We start from the raw sequence: 19,311 nt of genomic DNA on the forward strand, positions 1-19,311 counted from the left end.
AAGCTGCTTGGCGATGGTCGTGTAGCCCAATCCAGCCTTGTGTAGGTCTACAATCTTGTCTCTGACATCCTTGGAGAGCTCTTTGGTCTTAGCCATGGTGGAGAGTTTGGAATCGGATTGATTGATTTCTTCTGTGAACAGGTGTCTTTTATACAGGTAACAAGCTGAGATTAGGAGCACACTCTTAAAAGACACCTGGGAGCCAGAAATCTTTCTGATTGAGAGGGGGTCAAATACTTATTTCCCTCATTAAAATGCAAATCAATTTATAACATTTTTGACATGGTTTTTCTGGAGTTTGTTGTTATTCTGCCTCTCACTGTTCAAATAAACCTACCATTAAAATTATAGACTGATCATTTCTTTGTCAGTGGGCAAACATACAAAATCAGCAGGGGATAAAATACTTTTTTCCCACACTGTATATTTTTTCACCTGATGACGATTGCTTGTGTTGCAATCGAAACGTAATATTTTTATTTATTATTTTTCTCTCTACGTGGCTTTACTGAAAGACCCAAAAGAGTATGAGTATTTAAAATACAGTAAAACCTCGGAGATCGAACGCACCAGAACTCGAACAAAACGGTGTTCGAACGATATTTCCGAACATTTTTTGCCCTGGAAACTGAACTAAATTCGGAGGTCGAACGGGCAATCGCGACTTGAAAGAACCTGTACTGCTGAGACGCGTATATATGGCCAGCGTGCATGACGCTTGCCCAGACAAAGGTTTTACCACCTCCTCCTCATCACCTTCCACTCAAGCCATCAACTCTCCTTACTGCAGGTAAAGTGAAGTTCAATGTTAATTTATTTAATTTATTCCATATATTTATTCATTTATTCAATTCATTTGTTTCTTGTTTTTTGTATGATTTTATGCATGTAATTACTGTAAACTTCGTGTAAAAATGCTTTATAATGAGAGATTTCTCATGTCTGGAACCAATTAATGTCATTTACATTAATTCTTATGGGGAAAATTAATTCGGTGTTCGAATGGCCTTCTGGAACGAATTAAGTTCGATCTCCGGGGTACCATTGTATTTTATTTTTCTATTTTTATTTTACCAAGTATGGCCCACTGAACTATATAGACATTTTTCAGAAGCGATCTGGCCACAATTGATAGCTCAACGAAATGCTTATCACGTGAAATTTACAGTAGCCGAATACGCTAAACGCATGTTTCTAAATGTGGAGGGGAAAACCCGGAAGACCAGGAGAAAAATCCACGCGACCATGGGGTGAACATGCAAACTTCAAATATACAGGCGCCAGGGTCGGGATCGAACCCATGACCTCCTGTATACCATGCGATGTAGTTAAGATCTCACCATCGACGGAGGAAATTCAGGTAGGCCCGTGAAGGGAAATCGGACCCTGAGAATTTGGGCTCTGGCAGCCAACTCCAGCTGACTAAAACCACGTACACAATGGTACTGGGGGGGTCAACTCGGGATCTGCGGGTCATGGAAATGTAATAGATGTGGGTAGCGGTGCCATGCCAACAGCATGCAGTGGCCCAACACCGCGTGTTCTCCTTGGATTCTGATCTTTGTTCCGCAATATCTGAAGGGCGGCACTGCCTAAAGGGCAGTCCGAAGTCCAAACTCCCGCACCTCACTTTGTCCGCACTGGCTCTGCACGTGGCAGAAGCGGAATGCCAACTCGACAGACAGGGCTGCTTCGGCCACTGTCTCCTGCTCGGCCAACTCTCACCAGGTTAAACACTTATTTCGTTTTGTGGCATTGTGGTGTCATTTGTTGGTGTTCTAATTCCAAAACCGATATATGCATGTTTAATTGCATGGTGATTGTATGGTAATACGGTTTTACTAGTACATTTTACGATTCATATAAGCAACTGAATTTTTATTTATTACCAATGCTGCAGGTTGCGAGATGCGTGATGCCTGCACCAACTATCTCATCACTACTTGCGCAAGCGTTATCACTGCTTGGAAATTGATAACTTTACAGCCCCTTGTGTTAATCCACTGTGGGGTGAAGTCATTTTTAAATCAATTATCCAGGAAACTGTAACTCGTTTTGTAACCACTACTCGGGCACCACGGTGGCAAGATGTTAACTACCTTGCCTGGTATACAGGAGGTTGTGGGTTCCATCCCGACCCTGACGCCTGCTGTATATTTAGTTTGCATGCCTCTCTCCCCGTGGTCGCGTGGATTTTTCTCTGGGTCCTCTGGGTTTCCCCTCCACATTTAGAATCATGCATTAAGAGGATTTGGCAGTTATAAATTCCCACACGATAAGGCACTTCGTTGAGCTATCATTTGTGGCCAGGACGTTTCTTTACAAAGAGCGATATAATAAATAAAAGTTTTTTTGTTCACCCAGAATGAGCCCAATCTTGGATACTCAGCCGAGCTGAGCTTGCATAATGCTTGGTGCATGACCCCCGTGTGTAATAACAGATGTGATAGCTTGTGGGTCAACGTTGTGGGCAGTTTAGCTAAATCCATTATTGTACTGTACTTCTATGCCACCTTCACCATCCCACACCAATAACCATGAAGTCTGGCCAGATGAACCCCCCACAACCGCACACGGCATAGGGAGGACTCCAGCAGTGTATTAACAAATGCGTTTGTGAAAATCTGGATTTTGTCCTCGGTTTGAAAAGTGCTGACCCTCATGCCCCACCGGTGACACACGCGTAGCGGGCACCCTCCTCGTCAACACGCCGAGAGAGTTAAGGGTTCCAGTCCCTTTACCAGTTAAAACTATCAATTTAACACGTCGGCTTTCGCGACCAATATCCATTCTAGAGGTTTTTGGGGTTAGATCGCGGGCGATTGACGAGTTCACGCGAGGAGTGACCTTGCAGCGGCCACCACCCACCCCTACCCCCTCCGTGACTTGTTGCTGTCCCCCCCTACACCCTCCCCCGGGGCGACCCGCCGCAGGCCCCACCACCACCAACAACCCTCCCCGCTCCACCGTGACCGGCTGCTGCTGCTGTCATGGCCCGCGCTCGGACTCTGCTCGCCACGCTGCTCGCCGCGAGCGCCGCGCTGCTCGCCGCGCTCGTGGTGGCGCGCGCGCTCCTGTGGGAGGCGGGAGGAGCGCGCTCGCCGGGCGGGGAGAGCCGCCTCGGTCGGGCCGCGCGCGCCCCGCGCCTCGCGCTCGAGCCGCTTGTCGGGAGGCGCGAGGCGCGCGCGCGCGATAGGCTGCGCGCGGCCGTGCGCGTGCCCACGGTCTCCTCCCGAGAGGGTCCCGGCGCGCTGGACGAGGTGGCGCTGCTGCGGTTCGGCAGCCTGCTGCGCGAGGGTGACGACGTGCAGCACATGGGCCCATCCACTCACCCTGTGTTGTTGCATATAAGTAATATTTAAAAAAATACTTTTTAAAAACACGCGTTAATGAGTAATGGAAGAACTCCACGACTCCAGGAAGTGGCCCCGAGGCTTGCCATAACGTAAGGGACTGTGGTGATTTACAGCCAACGTCGGTTGAGCGTGGACAATTAGACCCACGCCGAAACATAAGATATAAAAAAATTGCTTACAAATATATATATTATTTTAAATGATAGAATATGGTATTGTTATCAGTATGACATGCGTATACCAAGTTTGCAGTCGATACGACATTGGGAAGTGAGTTAAAATTGAGTTACAAGAATTGAGGATACAACAGACAGAGTGAGTTAAATAAAAGCGTGTAATATTAGGTCTTTAAAAATATTTTTATTTAATGAACATTAAAACATTTGTAATTTTCCGAAATTATGCTATTTAGTGTAATTATGCAAATGAATGCATTGCCAGTACCGAAATATGATAATAGGGGTTTCCTCTTTTTTCTGGCAACAAAACAGGTGCTAAGATGTTAAAACAGTTTAAAGGACAATGCATACATTATCAGAATATGTTTTTGTTTGCATTCTGACTACAAGCATTGTGGTTAATGCAGACTTGATTCCTTGTGAAAGGTTTCAGTTTGGTGTTTTAACATCTTAACACCTGTTATGTTCCATTGGAACCTCCTTTGCCAGTAGCAAAATATGATAATTGTTTTTTTACCCTTTTATCTGGCAACAAAACTGACACCTTTTTTACAAGGAGTCATGTTTGCATTGACCACAATACCTGCGGTCGGAATGCAAACAAAAAACACAACTCTGATAATGTATGCACTGTCCTTGAAATTGAGGGGTCCACACCCGAGACAGCTTTTCTTAGAGCCTAGTCTCACATGGTGTTGGCGTCATATAGGTCTAATACTTCATAATTATTATTGGGTTTATGTTTAACCAAGATTTGTGATGTACCATAGTTGTTACCACAGGTATTCCGAGGGTTTTATTAAATTGTGTTCTCTGTCTGTGTCGCCAGGGATCGATGCTTCTTATTCTCGAGTTATATTTTGATATCCTGAGGTTGGAGATTTAACTAAGTTTTGACTTAAGCTTTCGTGACTGCTGGAATTCATATTATTTGGTTATTTCGGTAAAGTCACGTAGATAGAAAGATGCAATAAGAAGTAATATATGTGGTGAATAAGGGTAAAATAAAATAAGTAATAATAAGAGCCACTAATGTAGACTGCAGTCTGGTTCTTAATCTGAGAGTGTACTGGCAGTCTATAATGTCGATTTATTCTTGTCGCTAATTTTCGAACTTTTACCGTATTTAAAAAAACGCCCATTGTAATGTCCGTTTGCCCTGTGGCACTCACCGTCCGTGGAGAGCCGACTGGTGGTGTAAAGGCTGTGTCAGCAAGTTTCGATGTGAGACCAGGCTGTTTTTCCAGATGCCAGTGGGGTCTGGAGGACTTGTTTGGGAACCTGTCCAAAACGTCCGTGGAGGTCGTGTCTTATGGTCCTTTGACCCGTGGAGATTTCCCAGATTCATATGAACCTCCCTTTGCCCCGAGGTTTTATTATTTAATGGCTTTGTAGATGACCTCCCACCAGTTGCTTTTATGTGGCAAGGCAGCTGGGGTGTGAGGGGTGGGTGTGTGCCTCACCCTTTCGTGCCCTATGCTCACCCCGATCGATTATTTAAAAAAAAATAGGCGGAATCATTCTTAATATAACATTTTTGGAAAAAGGCCTATACTGTATATACAACAACCCCCCTCACACAGCCACTCACTCATCCCCCACACGCACCCACTCAACCCCCACATACACCTACTCACCCCCCACATACACCCACTCACCCCCCTCACACACCCACTCACTTACCCACTGAACGTACCCACTCACTCACTCACCCCCTCACGTATCCACTCTCCCTCCCCCCACCACCACCCACTCACTCACCTCCACACGCACCCACTCACCCCCCACACACACCCACTCACTCACCTCCACACGCACCACTCACTCACCCCCCACACACACCCACTCACCCACCTCCCTCACACACCCACTCACCCCCCTCACACACCCACTCACTCACCCCCCTCACACACCCACTCACCCCCCACATGCACCCACTCACCCCCCCCCCCACACACACCCACTCACCCCCCCCCCACACACCCACTCACCCACCCCCCTCACACACCCACTCACCCCCCTCACACACCCACTTGCTCACCCCGCTCACACACCCACTCACCCCCCACACGCACCCACTCACCCACCTTCCTCACACACCCACTCACCCCCCTCACCCACTCACTCACCCCCCTCACACACCCACTCACTCACCCCCCACACACACACACCCACTCACTCACCCCCCCCCCCCCACATACACCGACTCACTCACCCCCCTCACACACCCACTCACCCATTCACCCCCCCACATACACCCACTCACCCCCCTCACACACCCACTCACTTACCCCCCGAATGTACCCACTCACCCCCCTCACACTGTCACACACCCACTCAACCCCCACATACACCCACTCATCCCCCCTCACACACCCACTCATCCCCCTCACACACTCTAAATGCATGTTTCTATAAACGTGGAGGGAAAAACCGGAGGACCTGGAGAATAATCCACGCGACCATGGGGAGAATATTCAAACTCCAAATGTACAGGTGTCAGGGTTGGAATCATTAAACTGGGTTTTGGAGTGTAGTTTATGGGCCCAACCCGGTGACTAATAACTTCACAAAAACACCCGCTAAACTTGACTATGCACTTTATTTAGCTAAATTCCCGCTTTGACAGTTCAGCATATCAATTTGATATACAGTGAACATTCCTGTCAGTTGGCAGGGTGTTTGGGAAAGTGCTGCCACCTATAGTGAGGACCAGAGGTCACTTGAAGGGAAATAAGTAGTTCTGGGAGACTTTTGCCGACACGAAGTGTTGCACTGCTCTGTGAGATTTCCAAATGTATTCTGCATTCCATGACATGATGCCGAACGCACAATCGAGACACAATTCAGGGAAAATATTTTGAATGCTTCCCCTGGTAGATACGAGGCTGATGTGTGCCGACTTGTCAAAAAACATCAATTTCTCCATCTACTGTCGAATGAAAGCCTCCCCCCAATCGTTGTTTGACCAAACTTTACACTGGTCGGTTCAGAGTTGGGAAGCGGGTGGACTGGTTCAAATTTCACGCGTATCACCTTGTCATTGTCAGGTGGCACCAACGAAAAGTAACTTGTACGGCACACTTCTAAAAGTGCACCATTCAATTTGAATAGGCATGCGTGGGGGATAAAAAAATATACCGTATACCGATGTACGCTTCATCAGGCGATAGTCAGAATTCAGGATTGAACCAGTCCAGAAACCAGAATTTCTTCATAATTCTGGCTATCGCCTGATGAAGCTGGTGGTAATCACAAGCTAAACGTCGTCCTCGAATTGTAAATGTTTTTGATTTACCCTCCAACACGATAGTTTTCTGAAGTAGTAACCAATTGGCACGTTTTTTTTACACGACAACCTTACTAATTGGCTGTGTTGGGTGGTGGCTGGTTTAAAGACATTTATATTTATGCGATCTAACCAAAAAAAACCCTTATTTTGGATAATATTGCTCGTGAAAACCTCAGTGTTATAAATAAAAGCCGCAGTGCGAATGGCCTTGCAACCCAAACTGGACGATATAGTAAATGACAGTAGTCTCGGCTCCTTCAACTGAGGAAGAGCAAAACTACACAAACTCTCCACTGAAGCCCTCTCGTGGCTTGCAGACCTCACCATAGACGTTTAGGTCCTGATCATATTACCATATTCTAGATTAGAATGCATAGTCGACATATGTCGTTTGTATAGATGTTAAACAACATACAGTATTTAGTGATTATGAATTGGCAGGGGTGCACAATTATTAAAACATTTTTATTTTAAGGCAGTGTTATTGACAAATAAATGTTTTCATTTACATATTATGCACCCTATATCTGTTTAATGTCAAACTTTATTTTGAAGATGAATCTGAAGAACGTAATCAACCAGGCTATGCGTTAACTGTGTGCTAACCGACTGTCTGTGTTGCATTGCATTACACTTCCTAATTTTACTATGTTTGTTTTCTCATTCATTTGTACCTGATGATGGTTGCTTGTCTTGCAATCGAAACGTCGTATTCTATTATTATTTAATTTAATTTCTTTCTACGTGACTTTACCGAAAGAACCAAAGAGTAATTCCTGCATCTTCTTGGTTTTTTCGGTAAAGTCACGTAGAAGGGAAATAATAAAATAATAAAAATAAACATAATAAAATACAATTCTCACGACGTTTCGGCCACAACGCAAGCAGCCATCCTCAGGTGAAGAACAGCGTCTGAATGAACACCACCAAGCTTGGCAGCGTATATTTAAGCTGGGTTAGGGGAGGAAGGGCGCTGGGTTAGGGGAGGTTAGGGGATGAAGGGCTTGGTGGTGTTCATTCAACTTAGTGTTGCAGGGGAATATTTAGTTTGAACATTAATTTATGTGCGTGCAATATTTCTCACGAGAATTGTCTTTTGATTGCTACAATGCTTCACTGCGGTACTTTATTTTGCTTTTGTTATTTTATTGACCAACGTCACTCTTGCAAACTAGACTTGGTCTCTTGATTTCTCACTAAGCGAGACAAAATAAACTTTGCACTTAAACAAATTTACAGCAATAGAGCCTAAAGCTTTTCATCTAATGTCATATGAATCACGGTTTATAACTTCTGGGTGTCACACACTCTGCGTCTCATTGAACAACGTAGGCTACCGGATGAGTGATAACTGCACTGAACCAGTCCAGTCTTTTATCTTGCGCAAATTGCATGCAATGGAAAATATTGTCCTTGTAGGCCCGTCTTACGAAATGCTATATACTGATTATTGCGTCATAGCTACAATTTCTTGTTTGTACTTGATAAACTACGGGTACTCTATTGTATGTAGTAGCCAGGTGATAGGCAGTCTAAAGAAATGTTTAGTCAATGTCATGACAACTAAACATGAAAGGCAAATTTAAATGGTAACCGTGGTTATAGTAAAGTGTTCCAGTGTGAATCCAACCAGCATGATGAATTATTTTCAAACAGCCCCCTTGCTGTCATCCAGCATCCGATTGACAAAGCTATTCATTATTACTTAAAGATAATTTAAAATAATGTCTTTTCAAGTTCTTTTGCAACGTAATTATGGACCCAGTGACTTGTGATCGATTCCCAGCTACAGCTAACATCAGTGTCGAGTGACTGAAGAACCAATGTTGGGCCTCCTTTCGCTAATCCCTCACTGACCAACATAATATGAAGTATGGTCATGGATTAATTTCTCACTAAAAATTATCCAAGTTGCTGTTATGTCTGGAAGTGGGGTATAACTAGTAGCCATAGTCATAGCAATAGGTATACTGAGATGTGGTGTGCACAGAGTGGAAATATATCCTGATTTCAGACCCAGACAGACCCGGATTAAATAAATCCCTGAGGTCAAACAACCTCCACGACTGTCACGGCGTGGATTGACAAAGAGCTGTAAACTAAACTAAACAATGTTTTATATTTTACCAGGTAAGGCCGACTGAGCTATACAGCTCTTTTTCAGAAGTGACCTGCCCACAAATGATAGCTCAACGAAGTGGCGTATCACATTGAAATGTATCGCAGCCAAATGTGGGAAAAAGCAGAGGACCCGGAGAGAAATCCACGCGAACCATGGGGAGAACATGCAAACTCCAAATGTACACGACCTGTATACCAGGCAAGGTAGTTACCATCTCGTCACTGTGGATGCTGCTCTCACTTTGCAGAATTCCCAGTGGTGTTCGAGTCAGAGCTGGTGACCCACGACCTCGTGGCCAACTTCAGCCACCTGCTGACGGTGCGTGGCGCTGATGGTGGGCGGACGCCCTATATGCTGACTGCCCACCTGGATGTCGTGCCCGCTCCAGACTATGGTACTGAAAGCGCTCTTCACATGTAGCCCCCCCTCACATTACCCCTCTACCGTCTGCGTTGAATTATATGACGTACATTATTACCATTAACCATGGCCCCTAAGTGAAAAAGAAGTGGCATAATTAAAGGTGAGTTTAAATAATGCCATATACTAAGCAATTAATTTATTTGTTGATATTGGACTTTTAAATGTGTATGTTCATCATTATTAAAGGTAAGTTAAGTGACAACAATACTATACAATATATGTATTCATTCATATATATGCAGTGACATCGGGGATGTCACTGTATGGTACGGGCCCAGGAGGGCCGTGGCATGCGATGTACTTACGTCGCGGACAGCACCGTGTGGGTTGCTGTGTCAGGTCGGCACCACGCTTAGCGTGTAGTGGGGCTCTCACAAGGGGAGCGGGAGAGTGTCAGCCCAGGGCCAGAGTTGCCCCAGGCCATGGCACTCTGGTTGACGCCGTAGACACGTGATCTGGAGTGTCCACAGAGAAGGCCCCAGGTGGGGAGGGGGGGGGTGCTAGGGGGTGATCACGTGTCCAGGAAGAGCTCTCGAGCGGGATCGAGAGGGAGCTAGAATGCTCGAGAAGGTGGGCAGGGCCGAGAGTGGAGCAGCCATGACCCGGGAGGATATAAGGTGGGTCCCTGAAAGGGACCGGGGTCTCTTCGTTCTACAAGCTGGAAGCTCTACGTCTACAAGCTGGAAGCTCTACTTCCTACGAGGCATCAACACGTGGTCGGGGACCCAAGTGAGGGTCCGACCCTTCGTAGCTGTAACTCCTCTGTATAGTGTAGTTAGCTGGGTGGTCACCACCCTAGGCTGTATCTGGTGAAGGGGCAGTTACCCCTTAGTATATACGTGTTACAATAAATGTGTTGCCTCTAAAGAGTAACGTCTGCGACTCAGTTGGACTCACTACATATGTTTAAATCCCTTAGTCTGCGAGATAAATCCAAAGTTTTGGATATAATTGATGCAGGTGTGTCAATGCATATGATGTGTGAAGAGTTTTACTTAAATTCAAGCACCTTTTACGACATCCAGAAAGGCCGGAATTTTTTTTTGTAAAATAAATTACACATTTTTTTATAGGGGGCAGGTGGCACTAAGGAGTTCCATTGTACATAATTTGGAATATTTGATAATTCGGCAAGGCCAGAGCCCCATATGTGTCGAACAAGGGTTTGCTATACACCCAAATATATGAGGCTCATTCTCAACGAATAGGGTGTGGGTTTAAAGTGGCAAACTTTGATTTTGGAGGCAGTCAGTCCACGACTAGAGCATCAGGCTAGCCTGCTAACAAAGTACGTTTGCAGCCTTGGGAGGTGTTTGCATATTTAGTTGGCTGGGAATATGGCCTGTGTTTATTGCAATCTGCAAGACTCATAATGTGCGACCCTTTGTTTTCCTGCAAGCAAAACAGTTTTTATCACGTGCAGTATTTACATGAGGATGTGGCTTCTCGTTGTTAAAAACTACGGTGGTTTGAACCGCGGGGTAAGGGTGATCTCAAGACCAAAGTGACTTTGGAATTTCCCACGGAGCAGAATGTTCACCTGTTACGCAACAAGCAGGTCTGGCGATTCATAATCAACGTTTTTGGGTTTAGATCGCGTTATTTATAAATGTGTCATAACCCTCCACCACCCGACACGGCCAATCAGTAAAAAAGTGTCACGTTTACAAAAGACGAATAGTTCACTTCTTTAGCCAACCGGTGTGTTGAAGCATGAAACCACAACATTTACAATTTGAATGGTTTCACGCTTCAACACACCGGTGGGCTAAGGCAGTGAACTATTTGTCTTTTGTAAACGTGACACTTTTTTACTGATTGGCCGTGTCGGGTGGTGGAGAGTTACGACACATTTATAAATAACGCGATCTAAACCCAAAAACGTTGATTTTGAATAATATTGGTCGTGAAAGCCTACGTGTTAGGTCTGGCAATGACTGGTGTCTGCCAGATCATTTGAGAGGAGTTACATTTACCAAATTATTTGTTGTTAAAATTCTCCCAACAAATTATGGAAAACAAAATAAACTTAAATTGCCCACATCGGTGCTCTTGAGATGTTGCAGCGCAACAGGGACACGTGATGATATTGTTCGGGGCACATTGGCAAGGGCTGCTTCAATCTGCATCCTGCCAGCAGCCCCCTCCCCCGGCACTCCTCCTGTGAAACAATCCCATGCATGCCCCGTCGTCAATGGCGCATGTTACGTGTGTTAGTTAAGCGTCCATCCATTATCACGTGCTTTGATCTAAAGATAGAATCACGGCACAGCTTGCAGTGCGTTTATAATTTACCCCTATATGCCTGCCAAATACAAACAAATAACTTCACACAGATTACTGTACAGCTGTAGGTTTTTTGTGACATAATTCGCCATTGAAAACAAAATATGTGTACACGAATACTGTGTTGAGGTTATTGTCGGAGCACAGGTAGCAGGGTATATTTTAAATACTTGCATTACGGTGTGGTGTGTTTATATCCGTAAGCAGTTCTTGTTAATTGTCTGCCATTAAATCCTCTATAGGCTGCTATCTGGACGAAGCATTGCTTTATTCTTGGACTGCCAGTACAGTTTGTAGGTGTGCTTGGGTTCAAGGCGTCACTGGGGGAATACATCACCCATCAATCAAGATTAACATGTTAAGCTTCTGCACAGTAGACGCGCTATTCAACAACTCACTCGATGTCATTAAATTACTTAACAGTTTGTACAATTTCTCATGAAGGATGGGATGTACCGCCCTTTTCTGGAGAGATTCGTCAAGGCTACATCTACGGCCGAGGGACCATAGATGACAAGCACAGTCTCATGGTAAGACACCGTCAACTTTTATTAAATTATTTGACATCGCGCGGTATAAAACAGGCTCGAAACACTGGGGGAATAAAAATCTAAATTGAACAAAGCACTACACACACAAACTTTAAATCACACAACACGTTACATGTGTTAAGTAGTTGTTGCTGTTGTAGACGGAGGTACTCGGAGACGGAGGTGAGTTAGGGGCTTCCGCCAGGGTTTATTAACAGGTATCACTATAAGGGTTCCCTCTTCACCCCTTCCACTATCCCCGTTCCTCCAGTGACCCCGCTTACGTCATGGGGTCTCCCTTAAATACCCTCTGAGGCGAGACGTCACGTGCACTGCCCGGCGCGTGCGACCCCACGTCCCGTGATGTCACAGCATCGGACAGCGCACGCGACGCCACCACTCTCCTCTACTCCTCTACATCACCCCCCCCCGTGAAAAAAAACAGCCGACCCGGCTGCAAGCACCCCGCAAGCGGGGCCCCACACCGGACCGAAGACCGAATATTCACGAGTTCATGTGCCTGAAGGTATAACCGGCTGCTAGAAACTAAACCTTAGGGCAGCACGGCCCCTCAAGCAGAACAGCAACAACAAAAAACAAAACAAATAGACCCCGAAGGCCTCATCCGCCGGATAGCGCCGAACGGGCGCCAGGGGCTGGGCCCGCTGAACGGCCATCAGGGCCGTCACCGGAGCCGCATCCCCCTCGAGCGGGTATGCGCTGCTGGCCCGCTCCCCCGTATGATGTCCGCCTCCCGTGCAGGTGGCCCGTCAGCGGGCAACAGGCCCACCGCCGTGGCCTCCGGTGACCGGGGGGTCTCTGTCGGCCTCACTCGGGAGGGGCCTGGGGGCACACACACAGGTCGGACGTCACCTCCGTCAACGAGACCCGGCCGGTCAGGCACGCCGGACACATCATCAGCCGGCCGCTCCGGAATTGGGGGTGGATCCCCCAGGGTAGATGGAACATAACGTTTGAGCCGGGACGGGTGCACTATCCACTGCCGGCGACCGAACCGAATCCGGACGCATTGCGGCCGGCGGACCTCCACAACCTCCACGGGCCCTGCCAAGGGCGATGCAATTTGGCCGATGTGCCAACGGGGACCTGGGGACAATGCAGCCACGCTTTTTGACCCGCTATCCACGGGAGGCCAGCTGCCTGGTGTTTGGGCAGCCGCTCATTAGCCGCCTGCCGGCTTGCGGAATTCTCGGCAGCGGCCTGTCGCGCCTCGCGCAGCCGGTCAAGCGCGACCTTCAAAGGGGTCGGCACCGCCGACCCCTTCTTGGAGGAGCCAACGTCCATCTGGACGTGCACCGGGGGCTCCGGTTCCCTACCGTACATCAAATAAAAAGGCGAAAATCCCGTGGAGGCATGAGGGGCCAACCGATACGCCGCCAAGACCCCCGGGACGAACAGGTCCCAGTCTGACTGGGACGTGTTCACCTGGTGGCACAGCATGGACGTAAGGGTGCGGTTCAAGCGCTCTACCATCCCGTCTGACTGGGGGTGGTAGGGCGAGGTGCGGATTTTCTTGGTGCCAAGGAGGTCACACACCTCCTTGAGCAACCTAGACGAGAAATTCCGCCCCTGGTCAGTCAACAATTGTTCCGGCGCGCCCTTGTCAAACACGTACCCCTGGACGAAGGCCTCGGTGATAGAAGAGGCCAACTGATCGACCAAAGGCCATGCCATGGGCCAACGTGTGAGGTACTCAACGCCCACCAAGAGGTATTTGTGGCCCCGTTGGGATGCAGGGAATGGCCCCAAAATGTCGAGCGCCACGAGCTCATTAACGCGAGAAACCCGGATGGACTGCAGCGGGGCCCGGTCCCGGACAACTGGGGCCTTCCTCCGCGCGCAGTCGTGGCAACCCTTTAAAATCAGTGCCACGTCACCCTCAACACCCGGCCAGTAATAGTCCCGCTTAAGGGTCAATAAGGTCTTGTGGTAGCCAAGGTGCATAAGCTTCTCGTGAATGGCTCGGGTTAATTTACCACGCAGGCTAGTGGGCACAACCACACAATAGCGTTCCAATTGGGCATCCCAACGCATGAGTAGTCCGTCATGCACGGCGATCTCCGGGGCAGCCGACGAAGCTGAGCTCCGGGCCTTATGTCCGACACGGCGCCGTAGCTTCAGCAGAGAGGAATCCTCCATCTGCAAGCCGGACCATACCTCCCGGGGAAGTCCAAGGCCGAAATCCGCGGGCGACGCCGCACCTGGAGGGGTGTCCGCCTCGGCCGACGCGACCAACTGGGCCGCGGCGTCCCCTGGGGCCTTGCAACGGCTAGAGCCCAGGGCGCAAGCACACCCACCGCCTGCCGGCAATCGGGATAAACCGTCCGCATTTCCATGCTGTGTCCCCTTCCTGTGGATTACATCAAAGGGGTAATCCTGGAGCACTTCGAGCCAGCGAGACAGCTGACTCGAGGGCTGACTAATCTTCAGCGAATATTGCAGGGCCGCGTGGTCGGTTCGGACCGTAAACAGCCTACCGTACAAATATGGTCTATACAACTGAACAAAATAAACTATGGCCAAAAGTTCCCTCCGGGTCACACAATATCGCTGTTCCGTCGAGGACAGAACGCGACTGCCATAGGCTACCACCCTCTGAACCCCGTCGACCACCTGTGCCAGGACAGCCCCAATTCCCGTGTCGCTGGCATCGGTATCGAGCAGGAAGGGTTTCGTAAAATCCGGGTACCCCAAGGGCGGCGCATCCGCCAAGGCCGTGCGAAGCGCCGCAAAAGCCGCCTCCTCCTCCGCGCCCCAGTGAAACCTTTGGCCTTTGGCGGAAAGGGCGTGCAGTGGCTTCGCAATGGTCGCAAAATCGCGGACAAACCGGCGATAGTACGATGCGAAGCCAACGAAGCTACGCACCTCCGCGACAGATGTGGGAGTCGGCCACGTCCGGACACAAGCCGTTTTATCCGGGTCCGTGGCGACACCTGACGTGCTAACAATGTGTCCCAAATACCTCACCGATGGTTGTAGCAAGTGGCATTTCTGGGGTTTGAATTTCAAGCCAGCAGCACGCACTTTGACGAACACCGCCTCAAGGCGTTGCAAGTGTTCGCCAAACGTACGGCCAAAAACAATAACGTCATCCAAGTAGATTAGACAAGACTCCCACTGCAGCCCCGCCAAGACCATCTCCATGAGACGCTGGAAGGTGGCCGGGGCCGAATGGAGACCCATAGGAAACCGATTGAACTCGAACAACCCCTGGGGTGTGCGGAACGCTGTTTTGGGTCTAGAGGCCTCATCCAGTGGCAATTGCCAGAAGCCGGAGAGCAAATCTAAAGTCGAAAAGAACCGCGCGCCCGAGAGGGCATCCAGGGAATCATCCATGCGAGGCAATGGATATGCATCAGCCACCGAGATCTTGTTCAATCTACGAAAATCGACGCAGAACCGGAGACTCCCGTCCCGTTTCTTGACTAGCACAATGGGGGCACCCCAAGGGCTAGTAGATGGGGAGATGATGTCCGCCGCCAACATTTCCTCGACAGCCGAGCAGACATGATCTTTTTCCGCTGGGCTAAAGCGGTGGGAATTAAGTCGAATAGGGGCCGCGTCGCCCGTGTCTATGTGGTGGTCCAAAAGAGTAGTGCGACCCAGATCAAACTTACTTTGGCTGAATACATCGGTGAACCGCTCGATGAGGTCGCGGAGTTGCCGACGTTCCCCGGAGGACAACGAGGCATTCTCGTCGCACAACGTGGCGATCCATGATGCGTCGGGGTCCCCCGTGCGCATCACGCCCGCCACGACCCCTCCATCCGGGGCAGCGCTCTCGGGTGGAGGAGCCGGGGTCGCGTGTGCCAGGACGGCGCCGGCCGGGACTACGACCGGCAAGGGTCCCGAATTGAGGACCTGCAAGAAAAGGTCCTGGCCCCCCGACACGGCTGTCAAGGCGCCCACCAACCCCTTCGTCCTTGAAAAGTAGCTTGACGGGGACAGGAGGATACCCGTCTCCGTGGAGCCCATTTCGAGCGGTTTGCGCAACCTAAGGGGTATCAGGATTTGTGACGCCGGTGGTACGGTCACCGGCACTTTATTCAAGGCCCGTACACCGGCGACCAAGGGAGACAGAACGGTAGGCGATTGTAGGAATTTCAGCCGCCTCCCTGACGGCATTTCCACACAGCCCTGGTCAACGAGAATTTGGATGGGCATCCTAGACAAAAAGTCGGTCCCCAAGAGGCATGGCACTGCCAAGGTCCTGGAGACCAAAATCGGCCCGGCCAACTCAATCTCGTCAACCCGAACCGACGCTACAACGTGGCCCAAGATGCCCAAACTGCCGCCGTTCGCGGCGACACAAGCCCCGCGAACCGGCCTTAACGGACCCACGTTGTGGGGTAGCAGCCCAAAAATGGCCTCCGAAATAATGGTGGCCGATGCCCCCGTATCCACCAGGAGGCGAACGTGCACCCCTTGCACATATCCTGCCACCGCTGAGGAGCCGGCAGCTGCCGCCACCATCCTATGCGCAAGCGCATCCCAGTGGCGGGTCTGTCTGGGCCATTGAGGGGGTGATGACGATGGTGCACCCGACCCTTCGAGGACAACCCCATGACGATGGGCCCCAGCCCCGCTAGATGCATGAGGTGAAGGGAGCGGCCGCGCAGATGATGCGTCGCGACTCGCCTGGGGCCCCGGACCCGATGCCAAGGAGGGTCTGGGAGAAGTTGGAGTCCCTTATCCAAAGGCCCCCGGGGCATTCCGGCAGCCCCGCTCAATGTGGCCCCGCTGACCACAGCGGAAGCAGGCCACCGTGTCCGCCTCCTGTGGACGGGAAGGTCCCGGCCGCCCCCGCTGCTCCGGACGGCGACCACCCGCCCCCCTTCCTCGACGATCGGGCATCGCCAGGGCCGCGAGGGTGTCCACCCCCTGAGAGGTGACCCCCCCGTCCGGCGCCGGGACCCCCGCACACGCCGCCATCTGAGGCCGTTGGCGGAGGGAGAGGTGCGCCTGAATGTTTTCGGCGACCGCCAAGGATGTGATCTGCCGATCATTGTTGATCGACAGAGCAATTCCTAGCTCCCTTGCCAGGTCAAGCAGCTTCCCCAAGGCCATAGAATCAAGTGCCCTGCCGTACAGGTCAGGGTATGCAGCCTGTGCCAGGGCCAGGAGCGAGCAGCGGAAGGCCAGCGGCAGTTCCCCCTCCTCCCGCCGCCGCAATGAAAACTTTAGCTGCGCGGTGGACGGCGGCTCAAAAACGTTGGCCATTTGGATATAGGCCGCCGGGAGTGTAGCCCGATTGGCCGGATAGATGGACTTGAAGGCCTGCAGAGCCCTTTCGTCCAAGCAGGTCGGAAGCGCCGGCAAGGCCTCCTCCATGGACCAGCCGACCGACATGTATGCCGCGTCGAACCGGTCCTGGAAGGCCGACCAGTCGCCCCCTTGCGCGACAAACGGCGCAACGTCGGGTAACCGGCGCTGCCATTGGCCGCGCGGCGCCGCGAGGTGTGGAAGCCAAGCGGCACCTGCGGGCCACCTGGCGGACGCGACGTGGTGCGGCGGTGGCAGCATTGCGGCTCCCGCGGGCCACGCCGAAGACGCGGAAAGGTGCGGTGGTGCTGCGGCCCCCATGGGCCACGCCGTAGGCGCAGCGAATTGTGGCTGAGTTGCGGCCCCCATGGGCCACGCCGTAGACGCAGCAAAGTGCGGCTGAGTTGCGGCCCCCATGGGCCACGCCGTAGACGCAGCGAAGTGCGGCTGAGTTGCGGCCCCCATGGGCCACGCCGTAGATGCAGCGAGGTGTGAAGGCACCTGCGCTTTCGCGACCCACCTGTCAGCGGCGGCGTACGAAGCCACGGCGTCGTCCCGCGACGCGGCGAGGGACCACGGCGTTGCCGAAGCCGCGGCGGTATAAATCGGGCCTGCAGCGGCCCCCGCGGCCCACCCCGCCGGCGCAGCGAGGTGCGGGACAGCGGCCGTAGCCGCGGCAACCTCTCGCGACGCAGCGAGGCACCACGGAGTTGCGGCCTCCCCGGGCCATGCCGAAGACGCGGCGGTATAACACGGAGCTGCGGCGGCCCCCGCGGCCCACCCCGCCGGCGCAGCGAGGTGCGGGACAGCGGCCGCAGCCGCCACAACCTCTCGCGACGCGGCGAGGCACCACGGCGTTGCAGCCACCATGGGCCACGCCGAAGACGCGGCGGTATAACACGGAGCCGCGGCGTCATCCATGACAAGGGACGCAGGCACGGCGAGGTGCAGAGCCGCGGCATCGCCGGTGGCCGGCCCTGTGAGCGCAGCGACAGGTGGAGCCGCGGCAGCACCCGCGGCCCATTCCGGCGGCACGGCGATGTACGGGGCAGCGGCAGCTGCCGCTGCCCACCCCGGCGGCCCGGCGAGGACGGCACGCGCGTACTTACCCGGGGCCCCCCCGGCGGGCGCAGCTTGATGTAGAGCCGCGTCGTCGCCGGCGGCTGGTCCCGCAGGAGCGGCGTGCCGAGAAACCTCGGCCGCGTCAGTGTAGAGACGCGGCGTCGCGGTCGCCATGGCAGCACCCGCGGCCCATTCCGGCGGCACGGCGATGTACGGGGCAGCGGCAGCCGCCGCTGCCCACCCCGGCGGCCCGGCGAGGACGGCACGCGCGTACTTACCCGGGGCCCCCCCGGCGGGCGCAGCTTGATGTAGAGCCGCGTCGTCGCCGGCGGCTGGTCCCGCAGGAGCGGCGTGCCGAGAAACCCCGGCCGCGTCGGTGGAGAGACGCGGCGTCGCGGTCGCCATGGCAGCACCCGCGGCCCATTCCGGCGGCACGGCGATGTACGGGGCAGCGGCAGCCGCCGCTGCCCACCCCGGCAGCCCGGCGAGGACGGCACGCGCGTACTTACCCGGGGCCCCCCCGGCGGGCGCAGCTTGATGTAGAGCCGCGTCGTCGCCGGCGGCTGGTCCCGCAGGAGCGGCGTGCCGAGAAACCCCGGCCGCGTCGGTGGAGAGACGCGGTGTCGCGGTCGCCATGGCAGCCATGTCCGCCGGCCGCCGCGTCACAGCCGTAGTAGCGGCCGCATACGTCTCCCGAGCCAACATGGCCGCCGCGGATTGCGTCGCAGCCAACATGACGGCCATTTCCGGTGGAGCGGTCGCTGGGAAAACGGCGGCG

At 52.1% G+C, this 19,311-nt stretch overlaps 1 protein-coding gene across 1 annotated transcript in view; it reads left to right on the top strand.

The window, feature by feature from the left end:
- Positions 1-2,990: 2,990 nt before the first annotated feature.
- PM20D1 (peptidase M20 domain containing 1) overlaps positions 2,991-19,311 on the top strand; it is a 40,250-nt gene continuing 23,929 nt past the window's right edge. Inside the window, exons 1-3 of the mRNA XM_078869509.1 lie at positions 2,991-3,297; positions 9,197-9,343; positions 12,103-12,188. Of these exons, the coding sequence (XP_078725635.1) occupies positions 2,991-3,297; positions 9,197-9,343; positions 12,103-12,188 (540 nt within the window). The remainder of the gene's footprint in view (positions 3,298-9,196; positions 9,344-12,102; positions 12,189-19,311) is intronic.

This window comes from Lampetra fluviatilis, chromosome 28 (genome assembly GCF_964198595.1).
Source record: "Lampetra fluviatilis chromosome 28, kcLamFluv1.1, whole genome shotgun sequence".
Classification (NCBI taxonomy): domain Eukaryota; kingdom Metazoa; phylum Chordata; class Hyperoartia; order Petromyzontiformes; family Petromyzontidae; genus Lampetra; species Lampetra fluviatilis.